The sequence below is a fragment of the Megalobrama amblycephala genome, linkage group LG20, assembly GCF_018812025.1.
Source record: "Megalobrama amblycephala isolate DHTTF-2021 linkage group LG20, ASM1881202v1, whole genome shotgun sequence".
In the NCBI taxonomy this organism is placed as follows: domain Eukaryota; kingdom Metazoa; phylum Chordata; class Actinopteri; order Cypriniformes; family Xenocyprididae; genus Megalobrama; species Megalobrama amblycephala.
Window position 1 is genome coordinate 24265650 of NC_063063.1, and position 27434 is coordinate 24293083.

At 37.4% G+C, this 27434-nt stretch overlaps 2 protein-coding genes across 3 annotated transcripts in view; one reads left to right on the plus strand and one right to left on the minus strand.

The window, feature by feature from the left end:
* Positions 1–27434, plus strand: part of si:ch73-127m5.1 (neurotrypsin) — a 51360-nt gene that overhangs the window by 14038 nt on the left and 9888 nt on the right. For both annotated transcript variants that reach the window (XM_048170408.1, XM_048170406.1), the window contains exons 3-10: positions 50–92; positions 10520–10762; positions 13495–13633; positions 15049–15227; positions 19154–19301; positions 21964–22142; positions 22537–22678; positions 24162–24373. In XM_048170408.1, coding sequence (XP_048026365.1) covers positions 50–92; positions 10520–10762; positions 13495–13633; positions 15049–15227; positions 19154–19301; positions 21964–22142; positions 22537–22678; positions 24162–24373 — 1285 coding nt within the window. The remainder of the gene's footprint in view (positions 1–49; positions 93–10519; positions 10763–13494; positions 13634–15048; positions 15228–19153; positions 19302–21963; positions 22143–22536; positions 22679–24161; positions 24374–27434) is intronic.
* Positions 25282–27109, minus strand: LOC125255312 (cannabinoid receptor 2). Its single transcript, XM_048170449.1, is given in 3 exon segments — positions 25282–26356; positions 26358–26963; positions 27039–27109. Coding segments are annotated over 2 exon segments (939 nt in total). The 5' UTR covers positions 26931–26963; positions 27039–27109; the 3' UTR covers positions 25282–25990.

The window sequence follows — 27434 nt, forward strand, 5'->3', positions numbered from 1 at the left end:
CTGTCAGCTTTCTGCATTTGAACTCAGTTTCATTTTTTCCTCCCTGCAGGTGAATGGAGAAGACAGCTACCTGAATGCAGTGCAGAATACAGGTGAGCCAATATATGTCCTCTCTGTTTTAGACCCCATTTACACCTGCTATTAACGTTCTTTTCAGAAGATCCAATACATGTAAAGAGAGTCCAAAACGTTTTGTTATGATCACTCAAACCACATTCAGAGGTGGTCAAAAATGCATGTGACCCAACTGGATTTGTCGTGTAAATGCTAATCAGTCCAAATGTGTCCCAGACAACATTAAAGAACTGCCTATTCATCACCACTGTGCTAACATAAGAGATTTAAACATTGTTTCGGACTTAAAGGAAAAAATTGGAAAAGCCTAAATATGCAATGACGGATAGTTTGATTTGCATAAATGCTAAAAGAAAATAAATATATAGATCATATAAAGCACCATTATTTCATTTAGTACAGGTATAGTATTAAAATAACTGTGCATTTTGCTTTTGCGACAATACTTAATTTCAAGTGTATTTGAGAATATGGTGTGCAAACATTGCTGCACTTCATCAACATGCAGTACCATACTGAAACCGTAAGTGATTTGTTCGTGAGATCATTTGTCATGAAATCAGAGACCCATCATTCAAAAACACAAGTAGTCACACATTTGAGATGCATGTAAAAACCAGGGATAAATAGTAATGTGTATCGTCTGGAAACTCGTAATTGGATCACCCTAAATGGATGTTAATTCCTGGTGTAAACGTTATTAAATTCTCCATGAAATTTTATTTATTTTTGCAAAAGAATATATTTATTGAAGAGATTGCAGCCATAAGCATGATTTGCTCCTTGTTCGATGGTTCAGGTGGCATTAGTGGAGAAACATCCTCATTCTAGAAAGCGTTTGATTGCACAAAAATCTGTGTAGTGCAAGATGAGTCATCAATATTTTTGGTTGATTTTCCCAGAAGATTTTTCATTTTAAATGTGAATATCTGCTTAAAGTTACACTTTCATCATATTTTAAGAGTACACTAGCATATACTGTTGATGGCTTCAAAGTACTAAAAGCCACAGAACACAATTTTCATTTCATGGTCTATAAAGAAGACACAGTCTCATTCTCATCTTTCATGCATTTACAGATGTATGAACAATTAAAAACAAATGCTTGTTTAGAGTTACATTCCACTATATCTCATTCTCTCAGTTCTGGCTGTATTAGTAATGAGCCGATGAAAATGAATTTGCAATGGGTTGTCTTGTATAAATAATTCATCAATTCCTCTCCAAAATGTGACATTTACACCACATCACCGTGTGCTGGTCGCTGGATATCGCCAGTGTGGATGCTTAATAAGGGCATCCACCCTGTGATGGTGTCCCATCTTTCTGAGCCGTGTCAGATTTTCTCCCTCATCTCGAACTCATATACTTTGACAGCATGAAATTCCCCAGTACCAATCCCGAAGTGCTAATGACTGTCAGTGCTTTGATGTCACTGCATCAAGACAGATAAACAGCTCGCCCCGGACCAGCCAATCAGACGGCTTTATGGTGCCGGGAAAACGGAAAGGGCTTAGATTGAGCGATTTGGTTTTCTTTTCTCATTGAAAACATAAACCGTGCCCGAAGCATCCCTTATACATCAAAAGAAATGGGTCAGCCTATGATTTTATAGTTCCCTTGAAAGTTGCATGGTTAGATTGCTTCCTATATATCTAGGTAGCATGCCACAGTGGACCAAAAAAAAAGAAGAAAGTTATTTTGATATGAGATATATCCTTTGAAACAATGTGCAAAGTCTTTGTTGTGCAACACAGAATGTCTTGCACTGAAGCTTTGTACATGAGAGAACTCATTTCTGGTTTATTTTGCAAAAAAAAAAAAGCCAATGCCCTGAATTTCCTCATGTTCTTATGTTGTTTCCTGTCACCCATTGGTGCCCCACCATGCATCTGCTCCCACATTCGCTTAACACGCCAAAGCACGTTATGTGAACCGTATCAAATATTCATTGTGGTGGGGAAATGGATTATTTGGGGAGGGAGAATGAGCTCTCCTATGGCGCAGAGAGAGCGTGTGTGTCCAAGTACGCCATACGGATGCTTTGCGTAAATGACTTGATTTCTGCTGCCATTCGTTCTGCCAGCGTGCTTCCATTAGTTTGGAGCGGCACAGAGGGTGTCAGTGGCTGAAGGTGAATGAATTCCAGCCAAAGAGCTCTAATACAATGCTCTGCATTATTTATTTGTCTTTTGTTTTTTCTTATTATTTTTAATGATTGTTTTGCTTATTTTTTGCACCCACTGTTAACTGCATATTGTCTAGAAGTTCTATTATATCTAAGCTATTTTATCTGATTGTTCCTATTTGATTGCCCGTAGATTTGCTTTTAAAATAGTTTTTTTTTTTTGTGCAACAAAATTTAAATTCTATGTGTTTGTTAGCTTTGTCTGTATTGCCCAAGCTTTGATTGAATTACTTATGTCCTCCAATTTTGATAGTTGACACATAAGGTAATTTTTTAAATAATTCTTTTTGGAATACAACATCAAAACCTCACAGAAAAGACTCTCTCAGCTTCTCTCCCTCTTCTGTGCCAGTCTTTGCTTTCTCAAACAGCTTTGATGTTTCATCCCCCACCTTATGTGTCAGATCCTCGTGTGTTTGCTTCAGAATGGAGAAGAATGTCAGTATAAGATGATTTCACAAGAATTTTTTGTTTCTTGTTTTCAAAGAGCGTGATGTATTCATTTATCAGATCCATGGTAGAGCATGCATCCTACATGCATCCCTCTCTCTGTTTCCCCATAGCGTCCCCTCCCCCGACCTTTTCCATGTCGTAGGAGTCATTAACACCTGGAGATCAGCCATTTTTTTCTTGCACCGTAATGGAATTGGATCGAAATGTCTGAGCCTGTGTTGAATAAGCATGGCCGACTCTTGGTGCTGGTCCTGATGCCCGGACTCCTCTGTTTTACACTCTTTTATTACCTGACCTTCCCTGTCATTCCTGTTAAAATCTCTCTGCTTCTTTTTATCATCATATGTACTATTCCATCACACAGAAGATGTCTATCTCCTCTGTTCTCTTTTATAAAAGGATCCAAACATCAGCTTAATCTATCAGTCTTAAAGCCATAGTTCACACAGTGCTTAACCCCAGGCTATTGTCGTTCTAAACACTGCATTTAACCCCGGGTAAAGGAACATTTCACACTTGTAATTTAGAAGCGGAGTTAGCACCGCTTTTTACCCGGGGTTATGACACCCTGCTCCGGAGCAGGGTTGACACTTTTACTGTGTTTACCCCACATTGAGGTGCCAAACTTGCACAATGTGAAACAATGCGGTGTTAGGGGCCGTTCACACAGAACGCGTTTTTCTATTCCAATGCGCTACTTTCCCATTGTTTTTCTATGTAAACACGCGCTTGACGGACGTGCATGACCGTTACGCTCGCGTCTCGCGTCTTTTGCAGCGACTCTCACATGAGCGCCGCGTTTTTAAGACGCCGTGTCAAGTTAAAAGAATTTCAACTTTTACACGCAGCGCCGCTCATCAGTGTCAGTTCCAAAACAGTGGACCAATCAGAAGAACTCGGAGGCGGGGCAAGCGTTGCGAGCTTCTGTTTACAGTAGCAAGTTGGCATGACAACTGTTTTATTTGACGGCAACATGGCGGAGGAGGCGCTCATTATTATCTTATTTTCTTTTTTTCCATGTCAAAACTTATATCTGTCAATTCTGCAGTTTGCCTATTTCTATTATTTCCATTATTGTCGTTATTGCCTCACGTCTCAAAAGCGCGTCTCGAGACCCTCGCGTTCTACGCGGCGCTTTTTTTTAAAACCACTCTTGAGCGCCGCGTCTCGCGTTTTTATACGCAAAGACGCGTTCTGTGTGAACCGTTACGCTCGCGTCTCGCGTCTTTTGCAGCGCCTCACACATGAGCGCCGCGTTTTTAAGACGCCGTGTCAAGTTAAAAGAATTTCAACTTTTACACGCAGCGCAGCTCATCAATGTCAGTTCCAAAACAGTGGACCAATCAGAAGAACTTGGAGGCGGGACAAGCGTTGCGAGTTGGCATGACAACTGTTTTATATAAAGGCAACATGGCGGAAGAGGCGCTCATTATTATCTTATTTTCTTTTTTTCCATGTCAAAACTTGTATCTGTAAATTCTGCAGTTTGCCTATTTCTATTATTTCCGTTATTGTCGTTATTGTATCACGTCTCAAAGGCATGTCTCGAGACTCTCACGTTCTATGCTGCGCTTTTTTAAAAACCACTCCTGAGCGCTGCGTCTCGCGTTTTTAGACGCTAAGACGCGTTCTGTGTGAACGGCCCCTAAGACGCGTTCTGTGTGAACGGCCCCTTAGAATGTTACAGCCAGATGCTTAGCAACAGACAACCAATCACATACTTGTATTTGCCTGCTTTGGACAGTCACAGAAACACTGCGCATTGTATATAAATAGTAAATTCAGAGTTTGAGAGGAAAAATGTCAAATGCTGCCAGAAAACACAACAATTTGAGTGAAGAAGAGACAGTTTCATAGTCCTTACATTTATAGTCCGAAACGTCCATACAGTATAAACTCAATAGTACAGTCGGCAATACAGGATGCGCAATGCTAGAGCTATGTAAGCAGGTTGTGTGCTGCGTTTATCCAATCAATGACACTGACACTGCAAATAAGAATGTCAACCAGGGTTTAGGAATGTACAATGTGAAACATCAGCTTATGAATACCCAGGATTAATTGTTAACCCCAGGTAAATTATGAGCAGTTTATTATTCCGTTTTAAAGAATCTTCCATATAATGTCAGTTTATCATGACCAGGGGCTGTAAAATTCCAAAAAGCATAATAAATGCACCATAAATTCTAAAGGCAATATAAAATATAGCACCTATTGTGCAGGATGGATGTTGGTTACATCAAATGTCAATGATAATGTGATAATGAAACTGCACCATATGTTTGTTTCAAGAGCTGCAAGGTGAAGATCATCAGTGAATAATGAATAAATACTTTTATATATTACATTTATGGTCTATTATCTGATTACTAGATAAAAATTACTGGGGTGAGTTGTTCCTAGGGTGTTGATGTGCGGTTGGTAAGATGTTCTGGGTGGTTACAAAGTGGTTAGTAAGTCAAACAATCCACACTAAGCTTCTATGATACTCTGTTCCATAGATTAGACTCAAATACTTCCTTCAATATTCACTACCATTAAAAAGTACTGAAAAGTCAGTAGGAATTGTTTTTGAAAGAAATTACTTTTTTTTTCAAATAAATGCTGAACTTTCCATTCATCACAAAAAAATTAAGCAGCAACATTGATAATAATAAGAAATGTTTCTTGCAAATCAGCATATCAGAATGATTTCTGAAGGATCATGTGACACTGAAGACTGGAGTAATAATGCTGAAAATTCAGCTTTGCCATGACAGGAATAAATGACATTTTAAAATATATTTAAAATAGACAACTAGTCTTTTAAATTGTAATATTGTTTCAAAATATTACTGTTTTCAATTTTTCAAATACATGCAGCCTTTCAAAAACATTAAAAAATCTCACAGATCCCAAACCTTTGAACAGTAAGTCTGTTTTTTAGAGCATAAACACTTTATTAGCTTAATGCTTAAAACAAGATAGCTACTTTGCCAATGGTGTAAGATAACCTTAATTAAAGAAATATTCTCTTAAAGCAAGTCTTACTATCTGACACAATTTTGCTTCTCAAGTAAATGAATCTTGTTTAAGGATGCTTAGATATTTTACTGTAAAGCAAGACAAAATACTAATTACGTTGAAAATGAATGTAAAAAGCAATCAAAAGCTATTTATTCTGTGTCACTCTCTACGGATGAAATATTTTTCGGTTTGTTCCAGACACTTTATCGACAGCATTATGGCGTTTCCTGCCCACACATCTTTATGCATCCAATTAAGCAAAAAACGCAGTCAACGATTTCCCTGAGGTTGGCACAACTCTTTCTGAGAGTGCTCTCTGTCATCCTGTTTTAATATGTCTAATTCAGCTCTGCCCTGATTGCAGTGAGTCTGTCTGAGCTTGCAGATGGAGACATTAATCTACTGCTGCTCTTTACACACAAACACACACACACACACACACACACACACACACACACACACACACGCACACACACACTGTTCCTCTGTAATATATGTTTTTCTGATATCACTTGAATACAGACAGCCTGGCTCAGAAATTGCAGTCGCATGAGTATGCAGACAAAGAAGACTGCAGACGTGCCATTCGTGACTGTGATTAACAGCCTGTTCTTCCCACTGCCAGTGATGTGTTTTCAAAGGCAAATGGAAGGTGGAGGAGCCTTCATATCTACAGAGCTTTCTAGTGACAGGCTGGGAATGACATTCTGCTGAGTCATGTAGTGCTGGACTCTGGAATTTAAGAAATTGTGGGTTAACAGAGGATTATGGGAAGTGAAAGATCACAGCCTCTTCATCCTTCTCTGACTGTCTTTGGGTCCAACTCACAACAAAGTTCCTCAAAAACTGCAGACAAACATGGAAAATCTGCTGACATCTCTTGGAGGCTTTTTTGTGCAATGTCTGCAGCATTTCACAGTCCATATGGACCTCACCATCTAAACTCTCCATGAGTTCTTCCCATAGTTCTGCTCTCCTCCCCACCATGTGTTCAGTTATCCGGAAAGAGAGGCATTTGTGTCAAAAACTCAAGCCCTTTAGCAAAGTAAAGTTGTGTTCAAACTGTTCGAAAGTTTAGAACAGCACCACTAATAATCTTTCCTTCACATTATCTAGCCATTCACAGTGTGTGTGAAATGCAATTTGATCCTGATTTTCACAGCACTACAGCACTAAAATTGAGTTAACATAATCGGGTTTGAGTTCTGAAAAAAAAAGAAAACGGCTATGATTTCCCATCCAGCTTGCTATGATCCAGCCATAATCATGTGAGGACTTTTTTTTTCAATCATTTCTTTGTTTCTTTGTTTTTTCCCTCTAAGTTTTTTTTCTCATATTGCTCCGAATGAACTCTTCTTTGGAGAGTTGCTCCAAAGTTCCCTTGAAAGTTCCCTTAAAGGTGCCCTAGATTATGTTTTTAAAAGATGTAATATAAGTCTAAGGTGTCCCCTGAATGTGTCTGTGAAGTTTCAGCTCAAAATACCCCATAGATTTTTTTTTATAAATTTTTTTTAACTGCCTATTTTGGGGCATCATTATAAACGCGCCGATTTATGCTGTGGCCCCTTTAAATCTCCGCCCACAGAGCTCGCGCTTGCCTTAAACAGTGCCTTAAAGTTTACACAGCTAATATAACCCTCAAAATGGATCTTTACAAAGTGTTTGTCATGCATGCGGCATGCATGCGTCGGATTATGTGAGTATTGTATACTGTTATATTGTTTACATTGATTATGAATGAGTTTGAGGCTATGCTGTGTGGCTAAAGCTAACATTACACACTGTTGGAGAGATTTATAAAGAATGAAGTTGTGTTTATGAATTATACAGACTGCAAGTGTTTAAAAATGAAAATAGCGACGGCTCTTGTCTCCGTGAATACAGTAAGAAACGATGGTAACTTTAACCACATTTAACAGTACATTAGCAACATGCTAACGAAACATTTAGAAAGACAATTTACAAATATCACTAAAAATATCATGCTATCATGGATCATGTCAGTTATTATTGCTCCATCTGCCATTTTCGCTGTTGTTCTTGCTTGCTTACCTAGTCTGTTGATTCAGACGTTGATCCAGACGTTTTGCCCTTGTCTAATGCCTTTCATAATGATAATGTTGGGACCGTGGGCTGGCATATGCAAATATTGGGGGCGTACACCCCGACTGTTACGTAACAGTCGGTGTTATGTTGAGATTCGCCTGTTCTTCGGAGGTCTTTTAAACAAATGAGATTTATATAAGAAGGAGGAAACAATGGTGTTTGAGACTCACTGTATGTAATTTCCATGTACTGAACTCTTGTTATTTAACTATGGCAAGATAAATTCAATTTTTCATTCGAGGGCACCTTTAAGAGCTGCTTTGGAACAATGTGCACTGTGAAAAGGAACAGCTGTATAAAAAAACTATTGAATTATGTTTTGCTTTTTTGTCCATTCACTTACTTTGTTTTTGTTGTGTTGCATTGGGTATCCCCACCCACAGTGAAATCTCATTGGTCCAAAATACTGGTCTATATTAAACATCAAATACACTCAGTTCGGCTGTGATTGTGTCACATCATGCAGATTTTTTTCTTTCAGTTTGGACAGACAAATTACTTGTCACTGGAAGCTTGTCAGTTCGTACCTGCTGGGATACATTGTAAGTGACAGTATAATTGCTAGGCATGGCAGATGTCTACCCATGAATAAAGCTTTGTGATAATTTCAGATTCATTGACTTCTTGTTCCTTATACTTTGTCAAAATGGATATTGTAGCTCGATTTTACTCCAGAAATATCACATTTAGATGGCATATGGTGTGAAGATTCACATTTTGAGTTTGTCAAAATTGCGACATTTATAGTATAAATGCTAATCCACACTGATGCATCCATCAAAGAACCGTATTCTCGGACCGCCTACTCATCTGTCAATCAAACGCTGCTTTGAAACGAGGTTTTGTTCTTAAAAGAAAATAACCATCTGATCTAAAAAATTTGTGATTGATATGTGTGTAGTCTTAGAAAACTGAGCCTTAGAAACCACAACCACCTGATTCCTTAACACTATGTGCAAGTTTACAATAATTGTGCCTTTAAATCCAGTACGGGTGGTGTAGCTCTTGCTGGTGAGTCTCAAGTAGGGCAGGTCAGTGAGAGTTCGGCTTCCTGCCGCTTTATTGGCTGCTCATCTTGGCTTCTCAGCACCTGCTTAGAGCACAGCCTTGTCTAATCCCTCGTCCTTTATGCTGGAAAAGGAGGCTGTATAAGGGATCCAGATGCCCAACTTCTCCCTCTTTTCAATCTCTAGCCCAGGGGCTGAGGATTCATTGGCTTGGAGGCCAAGGTGGGTGTTCTGGAGAGATAAACAAAAGGGCTGCTGTTGAATATAAAATATGGGCAGAAAAGCCATATTGAAAGGCCACATGTGCAGAGCTCTACATATTGGCAATTTATACAACAAGGATTAATATTTTGGACTCTAATGACAAAAGGGGATTTTGCTGGATAGCGAGCACTCTTGGAACTAAACCTGAAACTTTTTTTTTTTTTTTTTTTTTGCATGCAGACCAATAGTTACTTCTTCAAATCTCAGACAGAATTTTTGGATTAATTTTCTTTACATTTCTTTGGAATAATCTTTACAGCCTATATTTTTCAGGAGTCATGTTTCATTGAAAATGACATTTCTTTGTGTGCTTTTCAAAAACAACAACAACAAAAAAAACATAATTTCAACTTTAAATACAAGGTATGTCAATGTATTCTGTGCCATACTGCCTATTCGCACAGGAAATATTTTTTGAGTCTGTTTGTAAAAAACAAAAAAAACAAAAAACCTGTATTAAGAAATTTCCAGTGAAAGTCCGTAAGGCAACTGTTGTACTTTTTCCCCATAGACTTCTAAAATAAGTGCAGAACATACTTTGTGTTTCTTTTCAATAACTGATTAAGGTTTTTACATGTACACTAAAGTGTACATGTAAAAAATAAAATCAATATTTTCTATTTTTAGTTTATTTTCTCCCCTATTTCTCCTGCTATTATGTTTTGTTACTTTGGCTTTGTTCAGACAGACAGGAAACATATTATTTTTGTTTGTTTGTTGTTGTCTGAACAGTAAAATACACATGAAATGCAAAGTTATAATGTTTGAAATCTGATTAAAATATATATTGGAATATGGAATAAGTTTTTCAGAATGTCTAGTCATTAAAAGTTCAATATTGTCTGGAGACATGTCCAAAGATGCTCATTTTGCTCAGTTCTTCCTAAAAAAAAAAGGGTAAAATAATTATATTTTATTCATATTAATATTTATGTGTATTAATAATATATCATGAATAATAGTAATAATAATGTATTTAATAATAATATATTGTTAATATTTTATCTTTATAAATATTCCTAAAATTTCACTAAATTGTGAGTAGTGAATGAGTGACCAAGTCAGTGGTTTTGAATACAAATTTGGTGCGTCATACATCAAATTGACATTAATGTTCTCTTGTGCACCTCATGTGTCAAGCATCGCAGCAAGATGTCATGATGGACATAAGTGTAGATTAAATTTCCATTTTTCTGGCCTTTCTTTCAACACCAACAGTTTTGAATGAGAAATTCTCTTGGTATCATGCTCATATTATGTACAGTAGATATACCGGATATTGACTACTCTCTGAACAAACAGATCAGATTTCATCACTTGCAAAATGCAAGTGCGAACAGTCAGCCTTGAAGATGGGATTTGAAAACTAAATCGGATTTGTCTACAGTATAAAATCCTTTTTCTCTGTTTTTTTTTCCAGTTCCTCTGTCCTGCTCTGAGGGCTTCACTGAGCTGGGTTATTACAACGGCACCGTTTCTCAGACTGACTCAGGTTCACCCTGTCTGAAGTGGACTGAATTCCCAGATTACGTGCAGCAGTATCCGGGCAGGGGTCTGGGAGAGCACAATTTTTGTCGAAATCCTGACCGCGAGTCCAACCCATGGTGCTTTTTCAGACAGAGCTCAGGGGCCATTGGTTGGGCCTACTGCGATTGCCACCAAGGTGCGTACTATTGTACAGTATTTTCAATTAAAGTTCTGCTATGTGAGTTTATAATATTCCTTAAGGAGGTGTTCCACTAGCCAAATCGAAACAACCCATTGTTGCTTTTTCTAAAATCTCACCCTCTTCTGTTGTTCTGTCATGCTCACTGATTACTGTAAGTACAATTTTAAGAACAATCTTTGATTTCCTGTCATAGATTGCAATAATGTGTTTTGGCAAATCGATTTGAAATTTGTCATAATAACAACAGAAATACCAGCAATTCAGAGTACTTTTACCCCATGAATCCCTTTGAATGTTGCTGTGGAATATTCATCGCTGTTTTATTTTATTCATTTTAGAATCCCAGAAAAACACAATCAGTGTTTGCAATATGTGGTTTTGCGACTGCTGAGGAAAAAGTTTGTGTTAGATCCATTAACTCTTCAGGGAGTTTAGTCACTGTTAAAGCTTCCCCGCGGAGAGAAACATGGGCGCTTATGACTGAAAATCAGCTAGTGAGACGTCAGCCTTTGATGTTAGAAACGTCTAACATTCTTCAGCTGATAAATATGTGTTTTTAGTACCTCTTTGTGTACTGTTGTCTTACTTCCCTTTCTGTGTCTCTTGGAGGACTGTTGTGTTTTGCATCGACTGTATATTTAGAAATCAATGGTTGATATTCTTGACTTGACAATACTCTAGGAATGTATCTCAGGAAAATTAGATGGTAAAAAACATGATTGCGTTCTGTGTGCAGTGGAGACAAATGGTGGCTGTGACTTTGCCAAGTACGATGTGTTCCTGGATCAACATTCTGTTCCTGTTATCAAGCAATCAGATATTACTGTTAGGTTTAGGGCTGGGATTAGAGGCATGAATACTTTGATAAGAACAAAAAATCCTTTTTATAAGTCACATCTGATTTTAGGAGTTTATGCTGAGGGATCTGAATAAACTATTGGCACCACTAATACTCTGCATGTCTCTGTAAAGAACTGTTAATTTCCATGTCCAAATTTAGTTCTATAAAAGATAAAATGCTATTTTGGGCAGTTTTATAAAGAAAAAAAAAGGAATCGAAATCTTAAAAAAAAATTTGTATCCTCCCTATAAGGAATAAAATGGCCTTGATTGTTTTTCAGTAAGATTTTTAACTTACTGTTAATTCTTAGTACAAACCCGATTCCAAAAAAATTGGGACACTGTATAAATTGTGAATAAAAACAGAATGCAATGATGTGGAATTTTCAAATTTCAATATTTTATTCAGAATACAACATAGATGAAATATCAAATGTTTAAACTGAGAAAATGTGTCATTTTAAGGGAAAAATAGGTTGATTTTAAAGGTGCCCTCGAATGAAAAATTGAATTTATCTTGGCATAGTCAAATAACAAGAGTTCAGTACATGGAAATGACATACAGTGAGTCTCAAACTCCATTGTTTCCTCCTTCTTATATAAATCTCATTTGTTTAAAAGACCTCTGAAGAACAGGCGAATCTCAACATAACACCGACTGTTACGTAACAGTCGGGGTGTACGCCCAATATTTGCATATGCCAGCCCACGTTCCCAACATTATGAAAGGCATTAGACAAGGGCAGCCAGTAACGTCTGGATCTGCACAGGTGAATCAACAGACTAGGTAAGCAAGCAAGAACAATAGCGAAAAATGGCAGATGGAGCAATAATAACTGACATGATTCATGATATCATTATATTTTTTGTGATATTTGTAAATTGTCTTTCTAAATGTTTCGTTAGCATGTTGCTAATGTACTGTTGAATGTGGTTAAAGTTACCATCGTTTCTTACTGTATTCACGGAGACAAGAGCCGTCGCTATTTTCATTTTTAAACACTTGCAGTCTGTATAATTCATAAACACAACTTTATTCTTTATAAATCTCTCCAACAGTGTAGCATTAGCCGTTAGCCATGGAGCACAGCCTCAAATTCATTCAGAATCAAATGTAAACAATATAACAGTATACAATACTCACATAATCCGACGCATGCATGACGAACACTTTGTAAAGATCCATTTGAGGGTTATATTAGCTGTGTAAACTTTGTTTATTCACTGTTCAGGGCAAGCATGAGCTCCATGGGTGTGGAGCACGAGAATTAAAGGGCCAGTAGCCCTGAATCGGCTCATTTATAATGATGCCCCAAAATAGGCAGTTAAAAAAATGAATTAAAAAAAAACTATGGGGTATTTTGAGCTGAAACTTCACAGACACATTCAGGGGACACCTTAGACTTATATTACATCTTTTTAAAAAAAGTTCTTGGGCACCTTTAAATTTCATGGCATCAACACATCTCAAAAAAGTTGGGACAAGGCCATGTTTTCCACAGTGTGGCATCCCCTCTTCTTTTTATAACAGTCTGTAAACGTCTGGGGACTCAAGTTTATGAGATTTGTAAATTATTGCATTCCTTTTTTATTCACAATGTGTACAGTGTCCCAACTTTTTTGGAATCGGGTTTGTAAATTCTACAAAATATTCAGGAATGAGAATACTGTTTGTAAATAGGTTTATTTACAGGTTTACAGACTTGGACATGGTCACTTTCTAACAATTCCCTAGAAACTACCCAGAACACCCTAACCATTTCATATCAATATGCTAAAAAATAGTTTTGCATGGGTTATGTTCAGAATCTTTCTATGCTTATTTCCTTTAATCTTTTTTATTATTATTTCTAATGTGTATGTATGTATATGTCTTACCTGTTCAGGAGCGGTCAGGTTAGCGGGAGGTTCGTCCTTAAAGAGTGGCCGACTGGAGGTCTACCTGAACGGCCAGTGGGGGTCAGTTTGTGACACACATTGTACAGACCGTGATGCCAGTGTGGTTTGCCGACAGCTTGGACTGGGGTATGGGAATTTATGTTTACTTCTATTTAGGGCTGTCAATTTAACTATATGTAGAATTCAGAAAACCTTGTTATCAGCGACACCGGTGGCTGTTAAGTGAACTGCAGCCAGCAACTTATTGCTCGTGCTCGCAATTGCACTTGTACACATGACATGCAAGTGACTGAATGTGATTCTCACGGTGAAGTTCTTTTTTGTTCATTGCTGTTGGAAGTTGTAAATACCTTTGCAACGATATGCTGTTCACGAACATCCAGACATTCCATGCTGCTGAGAGTGGCATTTACATGAATGTAATATATACTGCGTGCTTTCCTCAGTAACAAAATAAACATACAACATAAATGACAACTGTAAGAAAACAGCAGTTAAGAAAGCATCTGATCATGGCGATGTGGATATGTTATTTGCACAAGGCCTGCAATTCACCGGCATCATGTTGACAGATGAGTTAATTAAAATTACACTGATAGTTTGGATATAAAGAATGTTTGAGACTACAGACTATATTGATCTGGCTATATGAGACTATACTTTGAATTAATACCTTTTCTTTTCATGACGCATTGACATTACAGTACAGTACAGGGGTGTGTTTCCCGAAAGCATTGTTAGTCACTGTGGTCATAAGTCCCATTGAACTCTATTGGTAACGACGGAATTTGCGACCATTTGGGAAATGCACCCCAGAATAGTGTTTTTGACTTTATCCTCCTGAACGTTGTATAAGCATTCATTTCATGTGTCATTGAACAGAAGAGAGGCTCTCGGTAGTGCGCGTAACCGTCACATCCTTTGGATTTTCCCAGAAAAACTGACCTGAGTCCTTCACTTAAAAATCAGTCTTACAGGTCTTCATAAAGAACCTACTGTAGGAATTCGGGGACGGTTTAATTTTTTAAGTTCCGTTTACAAGCTGTTTGCACATTGGCAATACAAAAAGCAATGAATACATGAAAATTCTTACATGTAGCCCCTTTAATTTAGTACAATTAATTAAAGATAATGTGAAAAATGATGCGTTCACTGCCACAGTAAGGTAATATCTTTGAATATACTAATTGTTTTTTCCTCAACAAATATTGAAATATGTGATTATTTGCAGATAATTTGATTAATTAGTCATGCAATTAATTCAATCCTACTTTATTCGAAAATCTGTGACTGTCAGATCTTATTTTCCCCATATAATAATGGATCTGTGCTCCTCAGTGTGGTCAAAGTATGGATACTTATTTTTAAATTTAAATGATTAATTAAAATTTACATGTCTTTGTCTTTACTATATCTATTTTTGATTTAGCCTTTAAAAAATTAGCTAAAAGTGGGTGGAAAGGCTTATGTCTCTGAACAGTAGAGAAGATAATTTGGTGCTTCTTTCTTTCTCTCTTCATAATTCCTTTTGTTTGTTGTAGTGAGATTGGCACAGCTCTCCAGCATTCATATTTTGGCCCCGGCTCTGGGCTTTTTCACTATGCCCGCCTTGGCTGCCGTGGTGATGAGAAATCCCTGCTGGAGTGCAGGAGCAGGAAGTTTGTTACTAGTGACTGTAACCATGGAAACGAGGCTGGAGTTGTGTGCGCACCACCTGAAGGTCAGTGTGCTTTCTGTGAGAGTGAAGCTAATGACCTTTTAAGTGACAAGTGCTGTAAACATCCCTGCATCTAGATGCCCTCGCAAAACCTTAAAGCTGCCGTGAAACAGAAAAAGTGTTTAAATAGCTCACAAAGATCATCAGGGTTACTCAAAGTCTGGTTCTGAGAATTCAGTTTCTGCCTCCATGTCTGCTCTGTAAGTGTATAAAGAAGATTGCTCCCATTATAATCAACAAAGCGGTCTGCAATTGCTTATAATGCAAGCATCCTTTTTTTTATGTTGTGTCGTGCTTCACCTCGTTGCTTGCTTCCAGTCCAGACCGGGTGTAAAGCTTGCTAATTAAATTACATTCAGTTGCAGATTAATTCACAAAAGTTTTTGCACTGCTACTACTTTATTATGCTTTCGGGGTGAACTATTCTCAGCTGTTCTGCCAATTTTACCACTTTAATTTTCATTCCACGGATTTTGCTCTAAAATGTGAAAAAAGTCTTTGACACTGATTTTTGTTGAAGTGTGTGATATAAATATGAGGTTGGTCTGGGACATTGCTGTAATTGTTGGTTAATGCACATTTTAACTCAACTGTTCTCAATCACATCAATATCTATAGGACACAGATGTTCCTGCTGTAATAGTAGCCAATGAGCTTGCATGCTCAGTCTTCAAATACATGAGTAGCATTTGCCTTAGCAGTGCAGCACGCTTTCAGAAACCCTCCACCTTCCCCAGCTCCACCTGTATAGATCTGCTACGGGTAATTCATGTACGCTATATTGTACAGCAGCAGCATGTTGTGTATGTATTGACAGTAGCAAATTGTCATGACAGAACTTTTATTCAGCAAACGTCAAATCAATAATACAAATGTAAATAAAAACAAAAATGCACCTATTCCGATTGAGAACAAAGATCAATGGCTGTCTGGCCCTTCTGGCGTCCCATACCCTCATATCTGTCTGGAGCTGATTGGAGATTGTTCTTTGTGTATTTGATGATGTCAGCCTCAGACGATTCTGGATTTGACTGCTGTATAGCACCTGTATGAAGATGGAACAACTTGTATTACTCATTTTAAGACATTATAAACTACAGCATTAATTAGAAGATTTTCAGCCACCATCACTCATACTAACATACTGTAGCAATCCACAAAATAATTAAAGCTCTCTAAACAAGCATGGATAACCACCTAGATCAGTAATTCTCACTATTTCTTCCAAGTAAGCCACACCAGCAGGATAAAGTCAACAAGCAAGTCGCTACAATAAAAAACACGCATGGAAATACACATCTGCCTAGTACAATATGCAATGCATTTAGCCACTGCCATTCTAATAATACAAAACTGTTAAGGTGTACAAGTTAATTTGAAGGTAAGTAGATTTTCAAAACCTCTGTTATACATTGTTGATATCCATTCACTGATGTCCAATTGACGTTGAAAAAAACATCAAATTGATGTAAAAAAAAAAAATTGGTGTCAATTTGACTTCCACACACTGATGTCCAATTGATGTAGAAAAAACCCCCCATCAAATTGACGGCAATTTTTTGACGTCAATTTGACATCCACACACTGATGTCCAGTTGATGTAGAAAAAACCCCCCATCAAATTGACATAAATTTTTTTACGTCAATTTGACATCCACACGCTGATGTCCAACTGATGTCGAAAAAAACCCCATCAAATTGATGTAAATTTTTTGATGTCAATTTGACGTCCACACACTGATGTCCAATTGATGTCGAAAAAACATCAAATTGGCGTCAAAAAAATGTACTAATAAAAAAATACATAAAAAAATATGCTAATTAGCCCCGCCTCCATTCACTCACACAAGCTCAGAGATCCACTCGGTCAACTTCACTGAGGTAAACGCTCAGTGGTATTGCTTTTTACAACATTGGACACATAACGGTAATTAATATGACTAGCCTTTTGCTTGACTATGTTATAAAACAGCTAATAATGTGTTTCTAATGGTACACAAACCATGTTCCCGTTTGCGAATCAGACAGCTGTCTTCCAAATATCAGTATCGTTAGAAATGCTTTGAACAACTCAGAACGTCAGTAGAGGAAAGAATATTCATCATAACATTGTAATATACATCATATACCCACTATATTGCTTAATTCACCCCCATTTTTCATATCAACAAAAAAATATACCGGGATAACCTGGCTTCTCGAGACTCCCTTGCTTCAGGGCGGTCATAGTTAATGATATGCTAAAGCCCACCGGCACATTGCTGTGATTGGTTACAAGGTAGACTGTGACGTCAGAAACACCAGTGATTTCAAGCGTGTTTTCGAAACTGTCTTTAGATCACTGCAGTTTTAAAGAGAAAATACTCGGCAATGGTGTTGACTCATGAATTTGCACATGGTTTGTATTAAAGCATATTAAAAACACCACATAGACATATCACAACATTAAAAACTTGCTTTTCGCCGCAGGAGGACTTTAATATAAAAACAAATGAAAAATTACTATATTCACTGGCTACCCTGCATTTTCTAAAAGTGGCCCTCGAGCAACATCATTTGAGTATCTCTGATCTACATGAATACTAAGACAAAAACAGCAGGGTGTGTGATGGAACATCATAAGGACTATTATGTTATTTTTGAATTCCCGCTATTGCAGCTTCTCTGTCCGTTCATATTGACTTACTAAATCGTCGCTCTCTGAAATTAGAAATTTTAATGAAACATTTCAGTGGGGGCTTATACTTTCTTTGATGGAATCAAAAGAGCCATACTGTCTTTTGTAGAAAGGAACAAAAGGGAGGAAAAATAGGTTGGAAAGCAAATCAATGGCATCTGAACTCATGATTGCCTGCTGAGAGCTTTATTGAAGACACAGTCTGAGGACACACGGACAGATGTGCACTGTGCTGGGTTACCAGGGCAGCAAAAGATGTGTTTTAGCCCTTAAATGGGAAAAAATGGCTGCATATAATGTTTTCCTGATATGAATTATTATTATTATTATTATTATTATATCTGAAATATTACTGGCAACTGTGCATATATCAAACTGTAGTGGTTCTGGTTTTGCTTCAGGACCCAGATTTTACATTGGTCATCAACTGATGACCCAACACATTTCCAACTGTTTATTTTACAGAATTATTATGATAAAATAATAAAACTGCATAGGACCCAACAATACGCAAATGCAGATGGTTTGGTAAATTTTTTATGTTTTTGAAAGAAATGTCTTATGCTTACCAAAGCTGCATTTATTTGATCAAAAATACAGTAAAAAGATTATTATATTATATTATATTTTGAAGTATAATTAATTCCTGTGATGTCAAAGCTGAATTTTCAGCATCATTATTCCAGTCTTCAGTGTCACATGATCCTTCAGAATTCATTCTAATATGCTGATTTGCTGCTTAAGAAACATATTTTTCAGGATTCGTTGATGAATAGAAAATGTAAAAGAACAGAATTTATTTGTAATAGAAATATTTGTATCATTATAAATTTCTTTACTGTCACTTTTGATCTGTTTAATGCACACTTGCTTAATAAAAGTTTTAATTTCTTGAAAAAAACAAATCTTACTAACCCATAATTTTAATACATATATAAATAAAGTATTTATATCAACAGCAGATTTCTCCTTGAACCAGTATTTAATGTAACCTGGGTAATTTTCCTTTATTTTTTATTTTTTACCTAAAAGTTCAGACTTTATTTTGCATTATTATGGTTAGTTGTATTTAGCATAATTTTATTTCACTGTCTTTTGCGACCCTATTAGAAAACACCTGCAACCTTCCGTATAAGAACTGCTGGGTTATTGCACAGAGAGAGAGAGTGTTACATGCAGAGCATTCTGGGTGTCACTACATATATTGATGTATTTGTGGCTTTGGGTCATGATTCTTGGTTTGCTCGCTCAGGTAATGGACCGCCACTGCGGTTGGTTGGTGGGGAGGAGGACTTTGAGGGACGAGTTGAGGTCTTCCATGATGGGCGCTGGGGGACCATTTGCGATGATCAGTGGGATGACATGGATGCTGAGGTGGTCTGCAGGCAGCTCGGACTGGGGTGAGTCCAATGCACAACTTCACAGGCTTCACAGAGACAAGAACTAAACAGAGCGTTACTGACAGACTGGGAAGAGAGGTGCTGTAACAATGAAAAATATGTGAAAAATATTGTTTTTTCAACTTTCAAGCATGAAAACCTATTCTATTAGTCCCCCAAAACAAAATCAACACTATAAAAGGGCATAATATGGCCTCTTTAAAGAGTCAGTAGTACATGTTCATCTTTACAACAAACACAAAACTTAGGAGCTCTTGTGAGGTATTTTCTTCCCTGTGTGCTCTTATCTCGATGAGAGAAAGATTGAATTATTTATTTTGCGCTGTTATATTTTTTGCTCTCTTAAACCATCTCCATCATGTTGTTGTAGCAGTTGTAGAGAATAAAGACTGTGAGATGGCACATGATATGAGCACAGACTCGCACTGCTGCTGCAGAGATGATACGCACGACTTCAGTTACTACAGCATTTGTATGATCACTTTGTCAGTTATAGTTACAAAGAATATGTTAGCTTTCAAACTGAATATGTAGTAAGAAGCAGTTTAAAGGTTTAAAATGCTATACTTAATGCTTCTCAGGGCCTCTTGGTTTCCCACTGAAGCTAAGCAGGGTTAAGCCTGGTCAGCACCTGGATGGGTGACCACTGAAGAGGTGTTAGTGAGGCCAGCAGGGGGTGCTCACCCTGAGCTCTATGTTGGTCCTAATGTTCCAGTATAGTAGTGCAGAAAGTGTTCAGCAAAAAGGCACCGTCCTTCTGATAAGATGTTAAATTAAGGGTCCTGAGTGTCTGTGGTCAGTAAAAATCCCGGTGGCGTTTCTTGAAAAAAAGAGTTAGGCTGTAATTCTGGCATCTTGGCTATCAGCCTCTATCCATCATGGCTTCTTAATCAACCCCATATACACACACACACAGGTTGACTACATCACTCTGTCTTCTCTCTTCTGATAAAGCACTTTTATTCATTTATTTATATATTTATTAAAATTGAATCCTGCATATTAGAGGAGTCTGAAGTATAATGACATAGTATTTGACATAAAAAACACCAGCAAATTAAGAAAACAGCTTCATCAGTTTGACAACACATGCTGCAAATACTCACAACACAACCAAATACAGAAATGCTCTGCAAATACTCACAATGCAACCAAATACGGAACGGTCTGCAAATAGCACAAAGCTCAACATGCTGCAATTGAAGAAAACACATGCAAATGGAAAAAGCACCAGGGAATTAGGAAAACATCTTCATCAGGTTGACAACACATGTGCTGCAAATACTCACAACATAACCAAATACAGAAACACGCTGCATGCTGCAAATACTCACAATGCAACCAAATACACACAACGCAGCCAAATACAGAAATGCGCTGCAAATACTCACAACGCAACCAAATACAGAGACACGCTGCATGCTGCAAATACTCACAGCGCAACCAAATACACACAATGCAACCAAATACAGAAACACGCTGCAAATACTCACAACGCAACCAAATAAAGAAACGTGCCGCAAATACAGAAACACGCTGCAATTACTCACAAGCAGCCAAATACAGAAACGTGCTGCAAATACTCATAACGCAACCAAATACAGAAACGCGCTGCAAATACTCACAGCGCAACCAAATACAGAAATGTGCTGCAAATACTCACAGTGCAACCAAATACAGAAACGCGCTGCAAATACTCATAATGCAACCAAAATACAGAAACGCGCTGCAAATACTCACAGCGCAACCAAATACAGAAATGTGCTGCAAATACTCACAGCGCAACCAAATACAGAAATGTGCTGCAAATACTCACAACGCAACCAAATACAGAAACACGTTGCAAATACTCACAATGCAACCAAATACAGAAACACACTGCAAATACTCATAACGCAACCAAATACAGAAACGCGCTGCAAATACTCACAGCGCAACCAAATACAGATAATGCGCTGCAAATACTCACAACACAACCAAATACAGAAATGAGCTGCAAATACTCACAGCGCAACCAAATACAGAAACAAATGGGCTGCAAATAGTCACAACACAACCAAATACAGAAACGCGCTGCAAATACTCACAGCGCAACCAAATACAGAAATGCGCTGCAAATACTCACAGCGCAACCAAATACAGAAATGCGCTGCAAATACTCACAACACAACCAAATACAGAAATGAGCTGCAAATACTCACAGCGCAACCAAATACAGATAATGCGCTGCAAATACTCACAACACAACCAAATACAGAAATGAGCTGCAAATACTCACAGCGCAACCAAATACAGAAACAAATGGGCTGCAAATAGTCACAACACAACCAAATACAGAAACGCGCTGCAAATACTCACAACACAACTAAATACAGAAACGTGCTGTAAATACTCACAGCGCAACCAAATACAGAAATGCACTGCAAATAGCACAAAGCTCAATGTGCTGAAATGGAAGAAAACACATGCAAATAGAAAAGCCACCAGCAATTTAAGAACAAGTGTTGTCTATGACCTGAAAGGTGAATTTTTGTTTATTTTAACATCCTGATCGCATGTGCGTTGTGAGTATTTGCAGCGTTTAGCTTTCTTGGCCACTGTACAAATACCCTGTAAAGTCTACTTCTTTTTTGACCATTTATATGTCTTTGTGTGTGTCTAGGGGCATCCCCAAAGCTTGGTCATGGGCTCATTTCGGGCAGGGCAGTGGGCCGATCCAACTGGATGCAGTACAGTGCACAGGCAATGAGCTCTCTTTGGACGAGTGCCGTCACAGCGGATGGGAACAACACAACTGTGACCATATGGAAGATGCTGGGGTGTCATGCAACCCATATACAGGTCCTATACATAGACACACACATACAAACACTTATAGCTCTACTTATAGGAATACCTGATTCTGATTGGTCAACCGCAATATTCTTTACAATTGACCCTAGTAAACTTAGTTTTCCCTAGTTTTATAGCTCTTGTATCACTCCATGGTTTCTTTCTTCTCACATTAAAAAATAATTTCAGCTCAACTCAATATTTCATGTCTACTTATTTATTTATCTGTTAAGTAGTTGTGTAAATTGGATAATGTACAGCAAACAAAATAAACCCTTTCAGGATGACACAAGACTCCTTCGCTTCCATTGACTGTATGTTGTAATTTCCCACTGGCAATACAGAAACTGTCCAGAGAGGAAATGTATGTGTATATAGTGTGTGTTTTTGCATATGTATTCAGATGGCGTGGTGAGACTGGTAGACGGTGATAACCCATGGGAAGGTCGTCTGGAAGTATATCACTCCGGGGACTGGGGCACAGTGTGTGATGACAGCTGGACAGAGCAGCATGCACAGGTGGTCTGCAGACAGCTGGGATTCAGGTGCTATTCTTTAATCCTCCAGTAGCTGTGAATATACACTAGCTATATTGCTTAAAACTGAGGAATGATATACTGTCAGATGAATTTGAACAGTTGGGCCTTGATTTACTGATTTCATATAAAGGACATACAATAATGCACTTCATTTTAAATATACAGTATGTTCACAAGTTTGGGGTCAGTTAAGATTTTTTGGTGTTGTTGAAAATAGTCTCTTTTACTCACCAAACCTGCATTTGTTTTAATAAAAAACACTGTAAAAATATTATTATAATTTTTGCTATATTATTACTATTTGAATATTTTAAAATGAAATTTATTCCTGTGATGGCAAAATCATAGGAATAAATTTTCAGCATCATTACTCCAGTCAACAATGTCACATGATCCTTCAGAAATCATTCTAATATGCTTATTTGGTTCTCAAGAAACATTTCCTATTATTGTCAGTGTTCTAAACAGTTGTGCTGCTTAATATTTTTGTGGGAACTATGCCATTGTTTTTAGGATTCTTTGATGAATAGAAAGTTCAAAAGATAAAAAATAGATTTTTTTGTAACATTGTAAAAGTCTTTGCTGTCAATTTAATGCATCCCTGCTGAGTAAAAATATAAATAAGGTTACACTTTATTTTAAGGTAACGTACTTACATGTTACTACATGTACTTACTATAGTAATAACAGTAAATTATGCATAAGTACAAGTAACTAACCCTAAACCAAACCCTAACCATAACTCTATAGTACATGTAGTTAATTAATATTACTCATTACTTATTTGAGTAAGTACAATGTAACTACATTTTCTTAATTTTGTGGAATTCTAAGTGGAAATCGCATACTTTTCTACTGTATAATTCATAGTACTCGTAAAAAAGTAGGCAAATAGTACCCGGATAACCTGCTACAATGGATCCTTTACTATCCCATGAGGCCACGGGAAAGGATTTGTGAATGGCAGTGAAGCGAGGCAACTGACGCTGGTACGATCACTTGATAATGACAACATGGCGAATGTAATATGTCCGAAATACATTTATACCACATACATTCGTTGCGTTCGCAAAGCAAGTGCTTATTCAATTAAAGTATGCGATTTAAATAAATTAACAATCTGTTAATCTGTTAATACATTAACTTGTGCACTCAATTAAGTTTGCATGTTTTTTTATAGACACAGTAAATCTTCAGTAAATCCGTGCCCAGTTACAACAAACTCCTTAAGTTAGGAAATCCTTAGTCATAATTTTAAGAATGTTATCACTATTAACTTCTTAACTTAAGTGGTTTGTTTTGCAAATGGCTGCAGAGGATTAGTAATTAAATTCTCTTAGAAGTGTCCTACTCAACAATAGTGAGTGTTCAATGTGGGTGTCCACATTCTCTATATGTTCTATATGCATACATAGAGTATTTTGTGGGAGATTTTCAAGTGGCTTTATGTTATTGGGCATTTATCATGAGTGTGTGTGTGTCCACGTAGGGGCGGTGCGGAGGTCGCCCCCGCTGGCGCGTTTGGAGAAGGAACGGGGCTGATTCTGCTGGACGATGTGGAGTGTGAAGGGAGTGAGAGCTCTTTACTGGAGTGTAAACATAGTGTGTGGGGTCGACACGATTGCTCTCATAGCGAAGATGTTGGAATACGCTGCCACAGGGTAGAAAACAATGAGGTCCCACTGTCTCCAGAAAGTACTGGTAAGCTATCTTGAACACACACCAACATACGCATCAGTGTGCGCGAGTAAGGCTTTGTGTGAGGTATAGATACATTTTGCCGATAGACTTCTCTGTCTGCGCCACTTTGACCCTTTCTGAAATTCAGAGGGGTTTTAAATGTCATTTGTTGACAGAGGCCGGGAATAAACGCAGCCATTGTAGTTTCCCCAGCCCTCGCTTTTATTGATAAAAACTTCCATTTGAATTTCAATAAAGTATTGTGTAGCCCTTGGCGACCACAACACTACCTTTGACATTTGACGGTGTAACATTAGACAAACATGATTTTTTTTTTTTTCCACCCAAACAAACACCATTTCAATTTAAACTCCATTATCATATAACAACACTGCTCTTTTTGCTCCCAGCCTGTGACATTTTGGGTTTGTTTGAATAGGTATGTCTGAAATATTAGGTTCAAAAGACAAGATTTTATAAAGATGTGTGTTGCAGTGGAGGAGTAATAGTTGCTTATACAACTGATGTTAGGACAATGTTGAATGTTCCGTCAGTGTTGCTGTGATGAAAGATGACAAAGTACATCAGAATGAGAAAATCCATGATTTTATTGGATCTAAAAAAAGGTAGCCTTTTGGTTAAATCTTACAATGTCTCTTTGTATAATAAAAAAAAAATATAGCCTTTGATATAGCATCTGAGTTTCCACCTTAGAGGGAAAAATAAAATGGTATACTGTAATTGTGACTTTATTTCTACTGAGACTTTTTATATCAAAATTATGACTATTTCACATAAATGCGAATTTTTTTTCTTGCGTTTGTGATTTTATTTCTCATTATTATGACTTTTTACACTACTGTTCAAAATTTGGGGCTCAGTATTTTTTTTTAAATACTGGTATTCAGCAAGAACACATTAAATTGATCAGATGTGACAGTAATAATATTTCTAATGTTAAAACTATGCTAAAACATTAAAATAATGTTAAAAGATATACATTTCAAATAAATGTTATTCATTTGAGCTGTCTTTTAAGAATCCTGGAAAATCCTGTTTCCTCCAAAATATTATGCAGATAATAAGAAGAGATGTTTCTTTAGCAGCAAATCAGCATATTAGAAAGATTTCTCAAGGATCGTGTGACACTGAAGACTGAGTAATGATGCTGAATATTCAGCTTTGCCATCACAGGAATAAATTCAAATAGAATTTTAAATTGTAACATTAAAAAAATCTTACTGCCTCCAAACTTTTGAATGATAATGTATATAACAATGTGTTTTTTAAATTAATTACAATTGCATCTTTATTTGTCATAATTGATACTATATCTCATAATAGTCATCTTATGCTGTAATTATGGTTTAATGTAACTTAATATCTCAATATGCGACTTTATCCCTTTAAACTTCATCTCACAATTAACAGAGGGTAGAAACAGACATACATGTTAAAGTGAATATTTACTCAGAATAAAATGTAAACCATAAAAGCAGACATGCTAATCCTCAGATCTCTTCCTTTTTATCTTTTCATTTTTACAGATATTAACTGTACACAATGCTATAATATACCTGTTGTTAGGTTTTGGAACCAACACAAAGGGGGAGCAAACACATTATTTACTAGCTGGTATTAGTTACTAGCTTGTGCGCTACAACCCTTCCATCTCCTTAAACCATTTCCTAATGATTTAAGTGCTACACGTAGCTCACGGCAGCGCAGGGTATATAGCAATGGGTTGATGCCTGAGTTCAGCAGACATAGAGTACTGCAGAAAGCAAATGCTCTTTTTTGTGGTTTTGAAAGCTCGGCCATAACTACATCTGTCATCATGAAGGAAAGGACAGGCAGCCAGCACACTAACAGAATCACAATTATACAGCTAAAAGTCTTTGCCAAATGGATGTCCATGCGCATACGTGCAAGCCCTGGATGTTCAGCATTCATGTTGGCTTCATGTTGGTGGGCCCACCACACTATCAGGGCATAGGCTATCAGTAATGAGGACGAGCACCACCAAAACAAGACTGGCAAAGAATGCCAGGTAGGAACGATCCACGTATGGAAAGAGATTGGAGCACGATAGAGAAGTCTTACAACTCCAGCCCATCAGAGGAAGGAAGGAAATGAGGGCAGCCACGGCCCATAATATCACAATACCCACCAAGGCTCTTTTGCGTGTCAGTTGCATCTTGTAGGTGATAGGCTTGTAGATTGCATAATAGCGGTCAACTGCCATCAAAAGCAGACTTCCAACTGAGCCAGTAAATGCTATGGTCACGCCACTCAGCTTAAGCAGATACTTTGTTCTCTGAAAAGAGTCATCCGTTTTAAAAAGGTGGAAATCCAGGAAGGCGATGGTGAAACAGCAGCATGCAATAGTGTCAGCCAGTGCCAAGCTGGCCATAAACTGGTATGACGGATGTCGCTGCAGGTTCCCAGAGCTGGCTATGACAACCAGAACAAGCACATTGACCAGGAGGCTGAAGGGTGCGATCATGAGACAGATCGTGCCGATGGCCGTCTTCTCTGCGCTGTTTAGCACCATGTAGATATTTGTGCAGTTTTCCATTTTAGTGATAAATCTGTTTGCTTGCAGTCAGATCTGTGAAAAAAAGTGTATTTTATTATTTTAGATTTCCACAATTTGCTATTGTAATTATTTTCTAGTTTTACTTACCCGTATGAATCAGTTATGAAATGCCTGTTCCTTATTGTATTATGTGGTCCTTTGTCACTTCTAACCTTGTGTACGCATGTTGTACAGGGAAAAAAAAAAACCCCTACATGTTGCCATTTCCTTTGTGGTTTTAAAAAAATAACAGCTAAGCATCTGCAAAGTTTAATCTCTTAATCAACTGCCTTAGGCACATTAATAAATAATAATAATAATAATAATAATAATAATAATTATTATTAAAAGTGTGTGTATGTGTATTTATAGCTAGACAGATTGACAGACAGACAGACAGTTTCAAGTCCCTTTTAAGACTGTGCTTACAGGATGTAGTGGATAGGTTAGTGTGGTTGTCAATATAAAGGCTTACACTTTCACACACTGAAATTTTATTTATAT